This window comes from Drosophila kikkawai, chromosome 2L, assembly GCF_030179895.1.
Source record: "Drosophila kikkawai strain 14028-0561.14 chromosome 2L, DkikHiC1v2, whole genome shotgun sequence".
In the NCBI taxonomy this organism is placed as follows: Eukaryota; Metazoa; Arthropoda; class Insecta; order Diptera; family Drosophilidae; genus Drosophila; species Drosophila kikkawai.
Window position 1 is genome coordinate 2,172,661 of NC_091728.1, and position 19,500 is coordinate 2,192,160.

Sequence of the window (19,500 nt, forward strand, 5' to 3'; positions counted from 1 at the left end):
GAAACTGAGCTTCACTTATTCGAGGAGTTTTGACTACAGTTACGGTTACAGCTCCAGGCGGGGGTGGGATTTCCACACAGGAGAGAGTTGGAGGGTTGGAAATGACAACTCTGATTAGTTGTGTGACACTTTTGTGATTTGAATTCAATTATGACATGCAAAAAAGGGGTGGCAGGTGGTTTTTTAGGGCTTGTAAAGAAATCTGAGGAGGTGGAACAAAGTGTTTACACAGAAAATTAATCAAAAATATTTGTTTTTCTTTGAATTCTTGATTAAAAGTTAATATTTCTGAATTAATGTTTTCATTCTATAAATTAATAATAATCAAGTTTAAATTTCAATTTGAATATTTAGACTTTTGGGAAATAAGGAATCAAACATTCCTCCTCCTTGCTACCCTCCATAATTTTCCCGCTAAAGGAAATTCGAGGCCCCCTCAACTTTTCCACTCCTTCCCCCTTAAGGGTCCATTCTGGTTAGTTGGGCCAAAAAATAGGTCATTTTCAGAAATTTTTTGTGGACAAACGAAAAGACATAGAAAGTTCAAACTTGTCATATATTTTTATCATAGTTTAAAGATTATTTAGCAAAATTTTCAAAAATTTGTAGAGCATGTCCTGAAGCAGGACACAGGGCGACGTAAGCCCATGCCCAAAAAAGGCACCCCTCTGGCGACCATCCTGCAGGACGTAAAAATCGACTGAAACAAAAAATTCAAATATGTTCTTGTTTAGTATTAAGGTGGTTATGGAATAGGCTACTTTTTTCAAAATTGAATAAAAAATAAGAAAATGGCGGCGCCTCAAAAATTTTTTTTCGTTTTTTTGAAAAATTTCTTCACTTTTTTGTTGATTAAAAATCCAATGTTTGAGCTATCAATATAATTGTAGCCTATTCCATGGACACGTTAATTACGCGTATTTTAAAAAAAAATTCATTAAGATTCATTAAAAATTGGCGGAGATATTATGGTCGCCAGCTCGAAAAATGTAGTTTTCCAGAAAACGCGTTTAAAGTTTTATGTTTCCTCTGTAACTGCTTTGAGTCGGCCGGTTCGGAGGCTCATAACTTTTAAACTATTACGTATTTCGATTTGCCCTTTTAGTATGATATTCTAGACACCTAAAGCTATCAAAAAATGCAAAAACAAAAAATTCGATTTTTTTTTTTCAACTAACCAGAATGGACCCTTAATTTCTGGGGGTAGCTAAAGGATCAATAAACACACACCGTTAAAAGTCAATATTTTGATTTTCCGCGCAGGCGAGGGACAGCCAACAAACAAAAGGGAGCGGCGCACCGAGCAAATAGAAAACTTCGCCAATGTCAAACAGAAAGCGAAGGAGACAGGCAGAGTTTTCCCTGAGTTTTCCCTATGCTCCTCGGCCTTTTGTCAAAAAGAATCAACAGCAAAAGGGAAGGGGACAAAACTGAAATCGGATATTAAACGTTGAACAGCCAAAATAGAAAGAAGAAAAAAAATACACAAAGCCAACAAAGGCGAAACAGGAGAGGCCAAAGGATATTTTCCAAAAGCGGCGATAAGAGAGGCAGAGAACAAAGGACCAAAGAATGAAATTAATACATTTGACCAGAGAGATAGGAGAGTCAAAGGAGGAGCAGGAGCAGGAGCAGGGACAGGAGTTTGGGCCATGTCTAGTTTAAGTTCTAAATAGTTGCTCTAATATGTCGATGGTAAAATAAAACCCACAGGACACAGGCACGTGTGTGAGTGAGGGGATATTGCAGATATTGTCCTTGTAATTGAGCCAAGAGTTGCTATTTGCACTTGGCGAAAAATTCATTTAAATGAAAATATAAAAGAATATGAATATGATCAAAATTTTAAGAATTTCTTACTTGACTTCATGGGATTCTTCTTCGTTTTTTCTAAAACTTTTTCCATGTCCTTACAAATACCCTACAAAACCCCTTTATTCTTGAGTTATTTTAGCTCTCAGTGCATTCTTGTTAACAATGTCAATTGCAAAGTGCAGGCCACAAAAACTTTGGCATAAACACACACACAACCTAGCCCTTAGTCCTACGTCCTTCGCCCCCTGCTGGAGATGTGGCTGCGGATGCAAGCGGCTCCAAAGGCCATAACTCCAAATTGGCCATTCGATCTGGTTACTTAAAGGGTAATTAAATTAACTACCGCACAGCAGCAAGCAGAAAGAAGCTAGCAGCATTGCAGGCACTGTACGGATACGGAAGTAACTCTGCCAGCATGTCGTCCCTGTTGACATCCTGCCTGCCAGGAGCTGCGCCCGGCGGCAGACAAACAAAGGGACGAACGCGCGAAGAGACAGAGAGATTTTTTCCATATGCATATTTCATTATGACTGCTTTTTTAGGGGTGGCAAATAAATAAAAAAGGTAAAGGGGTTCCGGTTTCCTGGTTTCGATTCCGGGCTCAAGGGTGTTTGCCTTATCGCGTGCCAAATCATCGTTATGATTGCCCAACGCTGCCTCCTTTTGCTCCGTTTGTTGTTCAAAATTGATTATCAAATCGTGATTAAAATATATATTCTGCTACTGCTAATGACTGTGTTGATTAATTATGAATCAATTACATTGTAAAAAGATAGCCCAGGCTCATCATCATCATCATCATCCTCATCTTTTATCTGTTTCACAAAAAAGGTGCCAGAGCGATGCAAATCAAATTTGTCATGCTTTAAGGAAGGGCATCCTGACACTTTTCGGGGAGGAAGGCAGCGGGTGAGGAGTACAAGTACGATTTATGGTAGGGATTAAGGTTAGCCACGAAGGCTAACTGGGGATATATGTGTTTCTGGTTGAAAGTGGGAGAAGGATTCTTTTGAATCGATTGAAATAGGTGTTATGATTAATGGTTTAATAAGGGGGTTTTTTTATGTTGTTTGCCAAGTTGTTGAACCAGATTGGCATTATTAAAGAGAGGGGGAAGGAGTTCGAGGAGTTCGATTAATAGAATATAATTTTAAAATATTAAAAAAATTAAAGATAAATAGTAATAAAAACAAATAAAAATTTAGCTTTTATATTACAACAATTTAATCAACTTTTTCTTAGTTTCCCGAAAGAAATTGCTCATTTCCTTTTCAAAAAATAAGTACCAAAAAAAACCTTTGACTAAACTAAAAATAGAACTTCTTCCCTTTGGTCTTTGTCAACTTTTAATTCGATTACACGAACTTCTCGAAAACTTTATTCAAATTAACAAAACAAAAAAATATATACTATGTGCCAGGCTTTGAGCTGAAAAAGCTCTGAGCGCAACCTGGGCAACAATTAAAAGTAAACAAAAATTTAATTATGCAGCAAAAAGGGAAAGAGAGAGAAAGCTAAAAAGAAAGAGGGGGAGAGCCAAGACTGTTGCAATTGAATTAGCCAAAAAATTCCAAATGTTTCGTGGCCAGACTGATGATGATGATGATGATGAGAATGCAGAACAGAACAGCACCGGAACCGGAAGAGGGGCAGCACCAGGCACCAGCAAAAGCGGAAGAGGAGGAGGAGGAGGGAAGGAGGCAGTGGAAGATGGCGGACCATTCAAGTGCGGCGAATTGAATTTCTCATTCAGGCAAAGTTTTTCAAGGAAAATGGCGCAAGGTGCTGGGCGGGCGTCCTGTTTGGGGGTTGTTTTCCACAAAAATTATAGTCAAAAGAAAATTTGATTTTGCAAACTCACACACACACACAGGCAGCAGGCACTGTGTAATTGAATTGAGCGCCGAAAAGCGCGCTACGAAAAATGGCAGTTGGCATTAAAGGCGAATAAGCCGAGGAGCAGGACGAATAAAAGGACCAAGGCAGCGCAACCACAAAAGGCTGCAAAGAACCCACACACACACACACAGACACAAAACAACATACACACAACAATGGCTGCTGGCTAATAAAATAAACGAAAAGCTTTTGTAAGCAAATTGAAAATATAAACAAACGGAAAATTGATAAAGAACATAAAAAAAAAGAAGGAGCACACAACACAGAAAAATAACAGCAAACAAAATGGAATAATAAAAAAGATAGAGAAAATATATATACCAAAAAGTGTATAAAAAAATGTATAGAAAAAACCCATCTAGGGAAAGGCACAAAAATTGGTCAGAGCCCAGGACAAACACAACACAAAAAAAAAGGATAAACAAAAGCCGCTTCACACACACACAGAAGAAAAGCTAGCCAACAATATAAAAAACGGAAATAAAAACAAATGAAAAAAGTAGCAAACAAAAGCCAATTCACAAGTGGAAAATGCATAACAACAAAGTTTTTTTTGTCGTTGCTATTTTAACAAAAGGAAAGAGGGTACAAAAAACCACACAGATAAAAAACAAACTTAAACTTTGGGTAGGAAAAACCTAAAAAACATTTCAGAAATACAAACAAGTATTTATTTTATTTAAAATCATATTATAAATACAGTTCTAAAGTTATCAGAACCTTCAACAAACTTGCTCTATAAATTATGTACAAATTATTTAATAATTATTTAAATATTTTGTGTAAACTTTAGATAAATGGTTTATAAAATACACACACTTATAAATCAATTTAAAAAACATATAAAATTTGTATATAAAAACCCAATTAAATACAATTTGCTTAACTTTTAAAATAATCAAAAATAAATTGAACAAATCGAAATGATTTCTCCTTTTTCCCAGATTAATGCAAATTTGCAACAAAATCCCCTTTTTATTGCTGTGCAAAAAATATAAAATAAACAAAATGGCGTCTATATGTACATATTTGGGAAACTATAGAAACGTCAACAATAAACAACAATTCGATTAAAACTTTTGTGCACAAAAATGAGGTCAAATTAAAGAAAAACAATCGCTGGCGAAAGGGGGGAAGGGGACAAACCCGGAAAACTCCACACAGGACGACGACGCAGCATTAAAGTTTTTCCTATTTTTGAAATTAAAGCACGCAAAAAGGACATAAAGGAGGAAAGGAAGGGGGGAGGGCCATGAAAACCATGAAAAAAGTGTTTCAGCAGCATTTTTAAAGTAAATTCAGTAAAAGGCAAGGGATCAGATGTAATAAATATTAGAAGAGGTAGTACTGTAGTTACAGTAAAACCTTTAAGAAATTTTAAGTGAATTTTAAATTATAATTTAGAAAAATGTTTTTATTTCAGATAGAATTTTAATTAAAATTATTTTACATAATTTTTTAAATTTAAATACAAACATAAAACTTAATTCCAAAGAAAAGTTGCCAAAAAAATCTATTTTCTTATAATAAATTATGAAAAATTTTAATAATATCCCCCTGCTTATTAACAACAACAAAGTCCCAGTTAAACCTGCGACTTGTGACCACACTGCCCGGCATCAGTGTGACCAACTAAATAAGAATTAAAATTAAAAAATATATTTTTTAAACGGCAAAGCGCCAGGCGTCGCTGCAGCAGCGGCCCAAGTCAACGCAGGCAGCGCTGCAGCCAGTCTAAGCTATCTCGCTCGCACAGACACGCCCTCTCTCGCCTCTAAAAGCGAGCAACAGAGATGGCCATACGCCCAGGCCCAACTCTGGGTGTCTCTTTTCCTCCCACACGCACACACACATTAAACACTGGAGTTTTTCGAACTCGCTTTTCGAACTCGAGTCGTTCCCCTCTTTATGCTCTTGCTTTTGTTGCTTTGCGCACAACAGTTAGGAATAAACCGCCGTGGTAAGCACTTGTTGTTGTTATATTTGTTATTGTTGTTGTACTCACTTTATCATGTCCGGCAGTCGTTCCGGCACTTTTGGGTGGGTGTTCTTCTTCACGTAACTGGAGGACAGCGCCTCGGTGCAGGCCAGCATTAGCTCCGTGGACAACTCGACCGGATGTTGTGGTGATTTTTCTTCGGGTAACTGCAACAGATCAGAAAAAAATGGAGGAAAAAGGAGAGTGAGATAGGAAGCGGAAATCCAAGAAATATTAAAAAATGGTGTTCGCTCCGCGCACACAATTGTTGCGTGCTTTTTGGGGCAAGTGAAATTCCATGGCTCGTGTTTAAATTAATTATCAACTTAGGCATTTAAACAGCAACAACAGACACAGAGAGAGAGAGAGAGAGACATTCACATCAATCAAAATGTTAATTGATGTTTCTTTTCTCCCCTCACTTACATTTAACTTTCTCACTCTGTTGCGCCTTCTTCGTTTTCGTTTCTTCTTCAGCGCTTTGCCTCTCCTTTATTACACGACAAGCGGCGCTCGCGCTGATCCATCAACGGGATAGAGAGAAAAGAAGGTGAAAAGGGGGGTGGGAGAATAGGTAAGAGAGGTAAGAGAGGAGGGAAAGGTGAAAAGGAGGCGGGGATGGGGCAAAAACAATAAACACGAGCCAAGTTTACAATGCAAAATAACAACAACAAGAATGCCAAAGTACGATGCGCAGTAAAAATATTTTTATAGATTAAAATAAAACAAAAATAAAATGTATAAAAATAAGAAGTACATGATAAACTTGGTTTTAAAAATAAATGCGACTTATGGATACCTTTTTTTAATTTTTGGCGTGATTAATTAAAAAAAAAGAATTAAAAGTAATTTAACCTTTTAATTTCAATCTAAAAAACCTTTTTAGGTAAAGAATGTCCCTACATTTACTTTACTTTTACTTTAAAAACTCGCTTTAAAAATTTCCAATAATATTTAATATTTAAAGTAACCTGAATTCATAAATTTTCCATCATCATAATACCCCTTAACACTCCACAAGTACAATTAAAGAAAAAACACACACAGCATAAATAAAAAATAATAAAAAATGAACAGTAAGAAGAAACATTTATTGGGTGTGTGAGTGAGTGGCTTTTTATGCGATTTAACGATTGATTTAACAACAGCCGCAAAATATATAAACATTTTACTCGCTGACTGAATTGCCCAGGAAAGGGAAATTGGGGATGGGTCTTGGGGCTCCGACCTAGTGCTTAAAAATTGATAGGCGAGAGCGCACGAGGCCAGTAAATAAAATTCAAATAAAAATGCCAAACAAACAAAAGGCAGCCAGCGCCAAATAAAAGCGTCAAAGAAATGGCAAATAAACAATGCCCCAACGAGCAAAAACAAAAGTCGGAGCGCGAAACATAAACTTTAAATACGGGGACAAAAAATGGACAAAGGGAAAGCGAACTGAGAATGCTCTTACTAGACCAATTTAGGGATTTTTGTATATTGTAAAGAAAAGTATTGATATATGTATGTATATATCGAAAAAATGTATTAAAAAAAACAACTAAAATGTTGTTTAAATGTTTATATTTTGCTGATTATATTCTTCATCATTCTTCATCAAAGAGAATACCGATTTATCGCACATTGACTTTAGTTTCTATATATTTTTCCTGCTTTTCTAACTTAAAAAAGAAAACTTATACCTGCAAAAATTTTTTAAATATTATTAAATTTATAAACAAATAATATCCAAAATCCAGTAAAAATCCCCTTTCGCCAGGCCTTTAAAAAATCCTTACAACCCTCTGGACTTGACTGAATTTTCCTTAGGTTTGCAGACAGACAGAGACATAAACGCGGCCAAGTGTTAAGTGGCTGCCAGGGCAGGACTATAAGGCGAGCCAAGTACAAATTTATACTGTATATAGGCGACACATTCGACGTGGCCTGGGGAATATAGCCAGTTGCCAACTTTGGCGACTATGCCAACTCCCTTGTTTCAATCCTCCAAAAACCCCCTCCCGACGTCTGCCTGGCGACATTTTTATTGTGAAAACCGTTTTTGGCTGGCCGAAAAAGTTCTTCAAAAGTTCTTGAATATTTTTTCGTTGTTGTTGTTGAAAACTTACCTGAAAACTCTTGGTGATGGCATCGAACATAACGGTTATGGAATTGCCCAGCAGAGCATGACGAGCAATCTGAGGACACACAGAGCAGGCATTCCTATACACATGAACGGCCAGGTGAACGGATCTGTGGAAAATATTTCATTTTATGAGTTTAGATATCATAAATTTAAATTATTAAAATATTTAATTGAATTTTTAAATTTATTTAATGAGTTATTTTCCATAAATTTAAATTATTAATATATTTAATTAAATTTTTTATTACGTTTTTTTATGAGTTAGTTATAAAATTAAATTCTTAGAAAAAAACCTACTTCCTTGAGATATCGGTGTTCTCCTGTAGACCTTTGTTGATCACATGATTGGCCACTATGCCCAAGCCATCCATGCAGAGGAAGGCTTGGAAGTCAAAGGCCTGGGCCTTGGGTATCACACGCAGGAGGTTACCCAATGCCCTTTCCAATCCCTGAGCACCGCCACCTTTAACCACCAGATTTAGGAGCTTGGGCACCGTGCTATCACGTTTTACATAAGGGGGTAAGGGCTCCATGGCCTCCAGATACTCAGTGGCGCTGAAATATATTTGAAATAAATTATTAATGATATTTTCTACAATATATTTAAAATCTTTTCCAAAGAACAAAAACCTATATTTACAAATCGAATAAATTAATTATTTAAATAATGAAATATATTTAGTTTAAGCTGTCTAGCCGGCATAAAAAATGGTATACAATTTCAAAAAAAGACCTTTTGATATGTTAAATATCTGATTTCTTCTGAAAAATAAATATAAAAAAAACCCAAGACTATAAACTTTTTAACGATTTCCAACAGAAATTCAATACTTGCAAAATAACAAACAAATCAATTAAATATAAAACAATAATTAATTTAATTTCGGTCATTAAAAATACCCAAGTTTACTCACCACTGACTCATTCGCTGCTTCAGCTTCTTCATCTTCTTTTTGTAGCTCCTCGAATGCCCAGGGATTCCCCCCACATCCGAGAGCGTAGAAGAAAGATCGCAGTCTTCGTTTGTGGTGCTTGTCCCATTCCCATTTAAGCCATCTTCCGCATCGTTTTCATCCTGATCCCCTCGACCCTCGTCTGCCTGCCGGGTGGGCATGGTCAGCTCTAGAGCCCGCTGGCGTATATGCTCGATGTTCTCTTCGTGCCGGCGAGCAGATTCCAATTGCTTTTGGAGTATTTTGCGCTGCAGCTCCTCGGTGGTCTGCTGCTGTTGGACCTGCAGGGCCAGCAGTCGCTCCTCCCGATCCCTGGCCTTTTCCCGGGCCAAAGCCTGACGCTGCTTCTCCTTTTGCTCCTGCATCTTGCCTATTCTCTGCTCCTTTTCCAGTCTGGTTTCATTCATTTTCTCGAGCTTGAGGAGACGTTCTTTTTCCAGGGCTTGTCGACGTCTCTCTACCGCAGCCTCCTTGGCCAGCTTTTCCTCCACTCTCTTTTGACGCTCTTGTTCGAGATCCTGCAGTCTGCCTTCGGTTTCTTTAGAGGATTCCAGAAGATCCAGACGCTTATTTTGAGCTTCTATGTTCTTGATAAAGTTGATTTCCTTGAGTTTCTTCTCCTCGTCGTGGGCTTTTTCAATGATCTGCCGGAGGTACTGCTCTCGATTCTCCGCTGCCCTTTGCAGTCTTCCCTGCATCTTCTGGCGTTTGTCCTCGATGAGCTGCTTTTTGGCTGCCTTGACATCTTCGACGCGTGCAAAGAGTTGTTGCAGCTTGGCTGCTTTCTCCTGCTGGAGGAGATTCCTCTTTTGCTGAGCCCTGGCCTGCTTGGCTTGGTATTTCTTGAGGGTTTCCTGCAGCGAACGACGCCGCGAGGGCGAGGATAGCTTCTGATGGAGTTCCTGGGCTCTGCCTGGATGCCTGGCCACATAGGCCTGGAGTGTAGCCAAGGCCTCTGCTCTCTCGTTCCAGGACATGTCTGACAATAGAGCCTGATATCTATGCTCTAGGCTGGCATTCTCATCGTCGCTCATGGTCACAAACACCGCGGAATCATCACCACCTAAGCCCAGTTCCTGCTCCTCCAGCTGAACCTCACAATCGGTTTCATCCGTTTCGGTGTCCACATCGATTTCCGTTTGCTCTAGCTCACGGATTTGTCGTTCCAAAGATTCCTGAACCTCCACTAGGATGCGCTCGTTGCGCTCCTCTTCGTTGTCGTCGGCAATTTGCTCTTCATTCTCATCGCAGGCACTCAGCAGAGAGGAGGCACTGGGCTTGTTGTTGAGACTGCCATTTGGCAGCTTGCAGTGGGCAATGCTCTCGTAGAGCTCGCCTATGGTCTTGGAGAACTCACAGTTGGTCTGGATTTTGATGTCGATCTTGTTGTGGTCCTCGTTGCTGGCTGTGAGGGGGGACACGACAGTTTCTACAGAGGATGAGCTACTGTTGTTGCTCTGCTTGTGGTTCAGTTCCTTTTGCTGCAGTTTCCTCAAGGCATTCTTCTCGCTGCGCATGTACTCCTTGTGCAAGGATGTCATCTTTAGTCCTGTAAGATCTGACTTTTGTCTTTTGATGATGGAAGTGCGTCCCAAGGCATTATTGTTGCCATTGTTTCGAGCTGTAGTTGAAGGCATCACTGGCTTCTTTTCGGGTTTGTCCTGCTTCTCTGGTTTGTCTTGCTTCTTCACCTGACCCCCTGAGCTTCTCTGGGCTGGAAATGAGTTCACCTTGGCCTTGGCATTTTTGATTTCTGGCCTTGAAGAGTTTGCCAGTGTTGTGGCCTTGGCTTTGGGCTTAGCCTCTCCTGCAGCTGCTCCTGTTTTACTTGGAATGGTTTTCTGCTTCTCCTTGGTAAGTTCCTGCTCTTGCTCCTTCTCCTTCTCTTTCGCCTGCTCCCTCTGCTGCTCATTGAGCAGCGCCAAGGTGGGCAAACTGGCATATCCTGTCGGCTGATTGAACCTGTTGGCCCAATGCATGCTGCTCCTGCGACGATTCTTCACCGTCAACCAACCATCATTGTTATCCGTAGGCAGTTGTAATTGCTTTTTCGTCTCGGAATGTTGTGCTTCCTCCGTTTTAAGGGTGCTTCTTGAGCTCGATAGCTGCTCGTTGCTGGCTTTTAGAGTGGAAGTGGAACTGCCCATGTCCTCGCGCGAACTGAGCCTTGAGGAGGTGGCTTTGCGAATCCTGGCCGTGCTTAGAAACGAAGAGGTAGAGGTTCTCTTAGGCAGGGTTTTGCTGGCTCCACTCCCATTGATCTCCAGCATAGTGCGGGAGCGTGCCGACAGACGGGAGGCCACATTATTGGGCGGGCCATAGCACTCGGTTTTGCTGGAGGGTCTGGGAGGAGGAGCAGGTTTTCCTAGAGTTTTTCCAGCGGGCAGCTTTGTGGAGCGTCGTAAACCATTGACGGGCGGAGCTGCTGTCTTGAGCTGACCAGGCTTGGCTGTGGCTGCTGCTGCTCCTGCTCCTCCCACTGTTCCTGTTGTGGTCTTGAGAGCACCTGCTCCTGCTCCTGCTGCTCCGCCTGCACCCCCCTTCTTCACTGGACGATTTAGCACACTGGAGTACTTCAGGGGACTGTTTTGCATGGGCGCATTTCCTGAGATGGCCATCAGGGGCTGTGGCTTCTCCCCTGGTGGCTTTAGTAGTGTGCTAGGTGGCGTGGGTTCCTTGTGGGCCTGTTGCTGGAGCAAGGCATTCTCCATGTTCTCCAAGGAGGCCACTGTCATGTCCAAAGCTGTGGGTTCTGGTAGAGGTTCTCCCACCAAATTGGAGTCCCCCTCAGGCGGTATATTCTGTATGCTCTCACCTGGTTTGTCTGGTACTTCCCCTATATATTCTGCTGCTGGAATGATCACTGCCTGCTCTTGAATCCTCGCCTCTCTCTCCTCCGCCTCCCTGCGCATCTTTTCCCGCACATCCGCCAGCGTCAGGTGTGGATCCTCCAGATCCGTTTGCGAATACTGTGTGTTTAGCTGCACATATGTGGTCTTATCCCCGCTGAGATCCAGCGGGCACTCCATATTATCCGACTGTGAAGATCCTTGAGTGGCTCTCTTGCTGGCCGCAAACAATTCCCTGACATTGAGACGCATTGCTCCCTTTGGCACCTGATCGTAGGCTCGGAGTAGTTTCATCGGCGAGATCTGGCCTTGTTCGTAGGCCGAGGGCGAGGTCTTGCCCGACTGAGAGCCGTGGCCTAATATCAAGGCTGGACTGGATTTCCCGGAGTTATTGGGACTGCAGAGGCTCTTGGTACGCACTCGGGGCGTGGGGTTGCTCTTGCGCACCTCCCAGGCCAGGCTCTGTGGTCGCTGTTGCAGCGGCCGGGATTCGTAGTCCCAGGAAACCTTGAACCATTCGCTTAAGGCCTTGAAATCTCTTACATAGTTCTCTAGCACTAGGATGGCCTCCTGGCAGCTGGATATGTTCTCGTAGCACTCCACCGTCTGGTAGATCTCGTTCACAGCTCGCTGGAGATTGCCAAATAGCAAAGCCCAGTATCTGGCTTGAAGCTCGGACTTTTTGTCCCTGCCCGTGGAGGCGCTGCGCACGCGTGGTCCACTGGAGGATCCTCCGGCTGCGGCACTCGTTGAGGATTTCAGACGCGGCGAAGTGGTGGGTGACTGGCAGTTTTTGGGTGTGCCGCTGCCGGCACTGGGGGACTTGGGCGGAGCCATGGGGGGTTTGCGATAACCTGGGGGGTAGAGAGAGGTGTGAGTTATAGGGAATCGTAGAAGAAATAGTTAAAATAAACGACTATGGGTTATAAAGGACTTGCTTTGTTATTAGTTAAGGAGTTTAGGGTAAATTTTATGGGTTTTTAAAGGGTATAAATATCATTTCAAAGTAGGAATACATTTAAAAAAAAATTATGTAAATGTTTTAAGCAAATTATACGAATTAAAAGTCCTGTTTCAATAAAAATTTTGTGGTTTTATGGAGTTTAAGATCAACTTTATGGGTTTTTAAAAGGTATATCTATATTTTGAAAGTAGAAATAAATTATTTAAAAAATGTTCTAAATGTTTTATGGAAACTATACGAATTATAAGTCCTATTTCAATCAAAATTTAAAGGTTTTATGATCTCTATAAGGTACCTTGGGCTATATAATCTCAAAAATAGTGCCTAATTTAGTTATAAAGTAAGTTATAAATGTCTCTAAATCTTTAAAAATACGGGTTTAAGTTATAAAACAATTCAAAATTTATAAAAACAATAAAATAATAATACAAATTCCTACTAAAAACCCTTTCTTCAGCCCCAATAAACTCCTCATAACTCCTCAAATACCTAGGGTATTATTGTTTGCTTACAGTCACCATTCAAGAGTACGCCTCCGCTTCCAGCTCCAGCCAGAGTTCCGGCTGTTGCTGCTCCTCCTACTCCCTCGCCGCCACTCGTGCTCGTGGTTGTCTCATCGCAGAACTGGTAGACGAGCAGATTCTTGGCCTCTCGCCCCTCGCGACTCAGTACCTCTCGCATTTCCATCGTTTTGTTTGCTGTTGTTGTTGTTGCTGTTCCACTCGTTGTTGTTGTTGTTGTCTGGGTCTCGTCTGCTGCTGCGCTGCCGCTGCTGCTGCCACTGCCTCTGCCTCTCTGCCCACGCACAGCTGGTGCAGCTGTTCAGGCAGCTTTTGGTTTCGTCCTCGTTGGCCTTCTGGATACCACAGTGATCCTTTGCTGCTGTGGTCCTCGGGCGAAAACCGTGGCTCCCCTTACAATTTTAATTGATTATTTCGCGTTTGTCGTTGTCCTCCTCTAGTCGAGGCGCGTCGCTTCTTTGTTGTTTTTGTCGCCGTCGTCGCCACTGCACAATTTCGCAACGCCAGCGGCCTCGGCAGCATTTTACCCACGACGACAGTAGAAGCTTGGCTATATATGTAGGCCTTAGGTCCTTGGGTGTATTTCCAGGCTGCTCCTTGTGTCCGGGGGCTGATTGAAGAGACCGAAATTCCTTGAAACGGTGCCCTGTGAAATTCTGAATTCTGCCTAAAAATTTAGCAGCAGCACAAAGCCAGCTGATTCAAAAGCAGGGTTGTCTTGCAACGGGCATGGCAATCGATAGAGGGATTGTGAATAATCGATAACGGCGAGCGAGCGCGCACTTAAATACGGGGTATGTTTTATAGGTTTACAGCTTAAAAACAAGGTTTTTATATATAAATTCCAAAGTTTATTTTCAATTTAAACTGGAAATATTTATAAACGCCTGTAAAAGCTATTTAATTGTTGAAAATATTACAACAAGTAACGTAAAATTTGAAACCTGCCGCCCGATAGCAAAGCTCCCCTTTTCGAAAAGCTCCCCACGTGCAAGGGGGACAACTGGTGTCCCCCCAGAGCAGCACAGCTAATGGGGGGAGAACGCAACACTGAAACGAACGAAACTGCTTGAAATGCTGTTGGCCAACCTGCTCCCCTGTTACAATTCCGGTCTAAATCTAAATGATGCTGCTCACTACTGCTCTATTTTGCTCGCTTTTTCGGAATGGAAGCGCCAGCGCAGCCCTGAGATGGAAAATGGCCAGGAACCGGACTCGGTAGACCACACAATCCCATGGTATTTTTTAAACAAGAGTCGCAAAACACCTTTTTACTCGTTTCGTTTATTTCCCATTCTTTGGGGTGATTGAGGTGTGCTTTATATTTTAAGTGGGTTTTGGCGGCAAAAAATTAATTTTTCTCTTTTAATGTTCTTAAAGAACTGCTAACTATGTTTTGGTAACTTTAGAGAATATTTACAAAATATTTAATTTAAAAAATAACAGTTCTTTCAGCTGCTCCAACAGTTCTTCCGGAACCCTCCCAAAACAAAAATATATGTATATATTTATTAAAAAGCTTTAATTTATGCTTTACTCAAGCAGTTTTAATGGCAATTAAGCCACAATGTTGTCGGTTGTATGGCTTTTTTAGCAGACTATCTGGAAAGTACTACTTCAGAGAGAAAATAAATTGAATTTGTTTAATTTTGAATGCTAAAAGTGAAAGCTAAGTTCTTACTTTACTACACTTTAGTTTCCTTTTAAAGAACATTTTATTAAACAAAAACTAATTAAGATTATTAACAGCTAGTCCTCATAGCTTTTAACAAGAACTTTATTATTTTCTTTAAAGTAACATAAACATATTTAGTCTCTGTTTAATTTAATAACATCTTTAAATCAATAGTTTTATATGTAAATATTTTTGAATAAATCAAAGTTCGAAAACGCCATAACTAGGCCAAAAATACATTAATTTCAAATCGGAAAACAGTTATGTGCTAGATTTGATAAGGTTAATAAATCTGCATCCAAAATTTAAAATTTTAGAAAATCAAAATTTTTGGCCATTTTTGCAAATTTTAATGATGTCACCCCTTTAATTTTTTTGCAAAAATGGCTAAAAATTAAATTTCTTCCGGACATGGCTAGAAAGAAGCGCCTGTTAATGCTGATCAAGAATATATATGGTTTATAGGGTCGGAAATGACTGTTTCACAAAATAAAATAAAAAATACCCTTAAAAAAGATCTATGGAATTTGGCTTAGATTTGTATACAAATATAACTGAAATTCCTATAGAAGCTTTGCATATGATAAAGTCGTTTATCTAGCATAGCTTTTAAACTAAGATTATTCTAAATAATGTCTTAATCAATGATTATTTTTCGTTGTGTATAATTGTTTGTATTTACTATATACTCCCCCTACATAAGTCCGTTTTACGTGTACCTCCACGAGTGCCGTCCTCTTTATATATTTATGTATACATGTATATAAAGCTCTTATCAATCCCAACCGAAGCCGGATGCCTCTTCGAAAGTCTTTGAATATTTCGGAAATCAGTTCTTGAGAGACTTTCATCCATCGTGGTCTAACAATCTCCTAGTAAAAGGATGCACAAGTTCGGAATCTTCTTCTTTTGGGCACTAGCTGACTGTATCCTGCGGCAAGGATCATTCGCGAAGGATCAGTCGGGGTACATTTGCCTGATTGAGAATCCAAAACAAAATCAGTGCGACAGCATTTGTCTTACTGAACTGAGCCCACGGCTTAGCGAAGTCGTCAAGGCCCAGAACCAAGGGAACACGAAGCTGGAGACATTGGAGGTGAAAATAGCAGAGGTGCAGTCTAAACTTGAAGGAAAGCTACAAGGAGTAGAAGCTAAGCTGGAAAGACAACTTCAGGTGCAAACCAAACTGGAGGGCCAACAAACCAAGATGGAGGCTATACTAGAAGACAGTCTGCTTGCGGTAAAGACCAAGCTGGAAGGACAATTACAAGGAGTGGAAAATAAGCTGGAAGGACATCTTCTGGAGATGCAAACCAAGGTGGAGGCTAAACTGGAAACAAGCCTGCATGAGGTAAAAACCAAGCTGGAAGGACACCTACAAGGAGTGGAAGCTAAGCTGGAAGGACAACTTCAGGAGGTGCGAACCAAACTGGAGGCTAAACTGGATAAAAGTGTCCAAGCGGTACAAAAAATTATTGAAAACCAACTTCAGCTTGTTGTAAATCAACTGCAGGCAGTGCCAAACAAGATAGATGCAGCCAAGGTGGAAACTCAAGTACATCCCATATCGAATAAGACGGCAGTCTCCCAACAAGCAGCCAAGGCAGCAGTCCCTGCTTCAGCCACGACTACGATGCCATCTGGATTCGAGCTAATCGGTACCAGATATTTTAGAATTGTAAATGAAAGAGTTGAATGGCGGACTGCTATGGCAAGGTGTCGTGAGATGGGAGGTTACTTAGCCGCCTTTCGAAATGAAGAAGAAATTAACGCCATTACACCAAAACTTGACTGGAATGGGCGTTATTGGCTAGGCATTAATGATCTAGACAAGCCCGCACAATTTTTAAAGTTTTGGCGAAAATCAGACGACGAAAATCATGAGCAGAACTGCGTCGTTTTGCATAATGGTAAAATGTATGACGCGTATTGTACTCATATTTCGCCTTTTATTTGCCAGGCGGACAATGAAACTTAGTAACATTCGTAATTATATTTTAAATAAAGTTATATTTTAAAATAATAATACTACTTTTTGTTGTTAATTAAACATTGTATGGTATTAATTTTGCTACTTAGGTACACCTTCTTGGGAAATATATATAAACGAGCACGCAGAGAGTGCAGTCATCGCTATAAATATGTAAGCTGTTATCAATCCAAACTTAGATCGGATGCTTCTTCGGAAACCATCGCCTGATTTCGGGAATCCGTTGATAAGAGACTTTCACCTTGACTCTTGAACCCTGATTAAACAGAGCTTTTAGCTACAAGCTGTACTTTTGTTCAGTGCCGATTGCTGAACTAATTCATAAATAATTTGCAATTTATTTTTTTTTTGATAATAAACCTATTGTTTTTAATAAAAATATTTTAGTAAAATAATATTAAAGTTTAAGTAGCAAAGGGACAAAGCTTATAACCAGATATATATGGTTTATAGGGTCGGAAATGACTGCTTCACTAAATAAAATAAAAATAACCTTTAAGAAGGCCCGAAAATATTTTAGTTTTTTTTATGAATATTTTTTTCATATGAATTTTTTGTATGAATTTAGAGTTTGACTTGGCTTTTTATAAAAGGATATACAACGACTCTTCCACTGGCTTCCGATTAAAAATTTGAATACCCAGCAGGGAGGGTATAATAAATATTTATAAATTCGTATAAAATAAAAAAAAAATTAATAAAACAATAAATTTACAATTTAACAATTCTTATATTTTCCTTTCCCCTTTCAAATCTTTGAACTCTGGCTCCTAAGACTGCTCTGGCACACCTTTTAAATTAGACAATACACTCACATTTTAACGAATACTAATTTTCGATCAAAACGAAATCGAAATTTTTGGGAATTTTAATGATGTAACCCCTTTAATTTTTTTGCAAAAATGGCTCAAAATTAAATTTCTTCCGGACATGGTTAGAAAGAAGCGCCTGTTAATACTGATCAAGAATATATATGGTTTATAGGGTCGGAAATGACTGCTTCACTAAATAAAATAAAAATAACCGTCAAGAAGACCCGAAAATGTTTGAATTTTTTATTGAATATTTTTTTCATTTATTATGAAATTCTAGTTCTGCTTCCAGCAGGGTATAATAATTATTAAAAAATTAGTATAAAATAAAAAACATTTAATAAAACAATAAATTTACAAATTAACAATTCTTATATCTTCCTTCCTTCCCCCTTTCACTCTGGTTCCTGCGGCGATCTCTAGTTAAGCTGCTCTGGCACACCGCTTAAACTAGACAATACACTCAAATTTTAACGAATACTAATTTTCGATCAAAACGAAATCGAAATTTTTGGTGAATAGTCGCTTGAGCGACGCAATTCCGATTCATGGACTCTAACGAACAGGCGGCGAGGAATAAAAGCAGGTTGAGTTGAGTTTGATTCACGTTCGCTTTCACTCGACAGCGGATTCTCCGATTATTGTGTGACTATGACACTGTATTTTCAATTTAAATATTGGAGATTTTATTATAATCTAGAAAGAGATCAATTTTAGGTGTAGTTTTCTTAGAAATTATTTGGTTATGACACCAAGGACACAATGATTTAAAGGGTTATATTTAAATAATTAAAATCCAGGAACTTCTTCAGTACTTTATATAAAATTTGTTAATGGATATTTAACCAGATAATTTAGTTTATATTTTTTTATTTCATAAAATTAATATTTAATAGATTCTATTCTATAATCTCAGCGCAAAATACAGTGTCATAACCGTATGAGTGTGAATGTCTCATGCCTGGGACTGAGTGTGTATGCGGGCGATTGTTTGTTTGCTGAGTGTGTGTAGCTGTTTGTTTGTTTATAAAGCTCTTTTCGCCCATGGAGTCGCTTTTGGAGACCCCCCAGTGAGCGGGGGAACTTTTGAGCGTTGATTGGGGGGAAATTACGATTTGAATTGAGTGGCGGAAAGAGTTAAAACTCTCGGATATAGGGGGATGCATGAATTATAGGAAAATTATAGGAAACTCTATGAAAAATTACAATTAATAATAATAATTGAACATTTTATAATAGTTTTTAAATATAAAACAGTATGGGTTTAGGTTTTATTAGATTTTGTGATATTTTAAGAAAACTTTTAGGAATATAAGAAATGTTGTGCCATTTAACAACAACTAATTTTGATTTATAAAACAAATTAACACCCAATTCTACCCTAAGAATCTTAATTTAACCTGCAGATGTACTTAAAAAGGCTTAAAAATTCAGCGTAAATTTTATGAAAATTTTAAATTTACTGCCTCAATACAGTTGTTGGAACCTCTTAAAAATGACTCCATTTAATCGCTCTCATACGTCACATCTGCAATGCCTGGAAGCATGAAAAAATCCTTGAACATATTGATGGACCAGGAGTGCAGCAGTAGCCGGAGCTGGAGCATATGGTCTTGCATATCCAAAGAAGTGTGGCACACATAACTGGAATAGCTGGGCAGCCAAGTCAATGGCACATTATCGGACGATACCGGGACGGGAAACTCAACCTGAAGTCAGGTTGGATGCGGAGACGGGTTGGGAAGAAGTTGAGACACGACATTCGTGGAGCAACCGACGACCGACACCGACCATTAGAAGAAGCCTTGTCTCCCCCCCAAGGCCACGGGGAGGGGTCAGAAGAGGAGCAGCAGGAAGAAGAGGAGCAGCAGCAGGCAGAGGAAGTGGCTCCAGTTGTCTGGAGAGCAATTGCTTAGACA

At 39.7% G+C, this 19,500-nt stretch overlaps 2 protein-coding genes across 2 annotated transcripts in view; one reads left to right on the plus strand and one right to left on the minus strand.

The window, feature by feature from the left end:
- The window catches only part of ssp3 (short spindle 3), a 33,174-nt gene extending 19,378 nt beyond the window's left edge, over nt 1-13,796 (minus strand). The window contains exons 1-5 of the mRNA XM_017174012.3: nt 13,096-13,796; nt 8,732-12,473; nt 8,115-8,372; nt 7,801-7,924; nt 5,720-5,859 (exon numbers count right to left, since the gene is read on the minus strand). Coding sequence (XP_017029501.1) covers nt 5,720-5,859; nt 7,801-7,924; nt 8,115-8,372; nt 8,732-12,473; nt 13,096-13,270 — 4,439 coding nt within the window. The 5' untranslated portion in view covers nt 13,271-13,796. The remainder of the gene's footprint in view (nt 1-5,719; nt 5,860-7,800; nt 7,925-8,114; nt 8,373-8,731; nt 12,474-13,095) is intronic.
- A 1,866-nt stretch (nt 13,797-15,662) lies between these two features.
- LOC108079533 (apolipoprotein A-I-like) lies at nt 15,663-19,497 on the plus strand. Its single transcript, XM_017173869.1, has 2 exons — nt 15,663-16,437; nt 19,403-19,497. Exons 1-2 carry the CDS (start codon nt 15,663-15,665, stop codon nt 19,495-19,497), a joined length of 870 nt encoding a protein of 289 aa, XP_017029358.1.
- Nucleotides 19,498-19,500: the final 3 nt, after the last annotated feature.

Coding starts and splice junctions, on each gene's coding strand:
- LOC108079533 (XM_017173869.1), top strand. CDS start 15,663: ATGCACAAGTTCGGAATCTTCTTCTTTTGGGCACTAGCTGACTGTATC. Junction 16,438..19,402: donor ATCTGGATTCGAGCTAATCG/GTACCAGATATT, acceptor CTCCCCCCCAAG/GCCACGGGGAGGGGTCAGAA.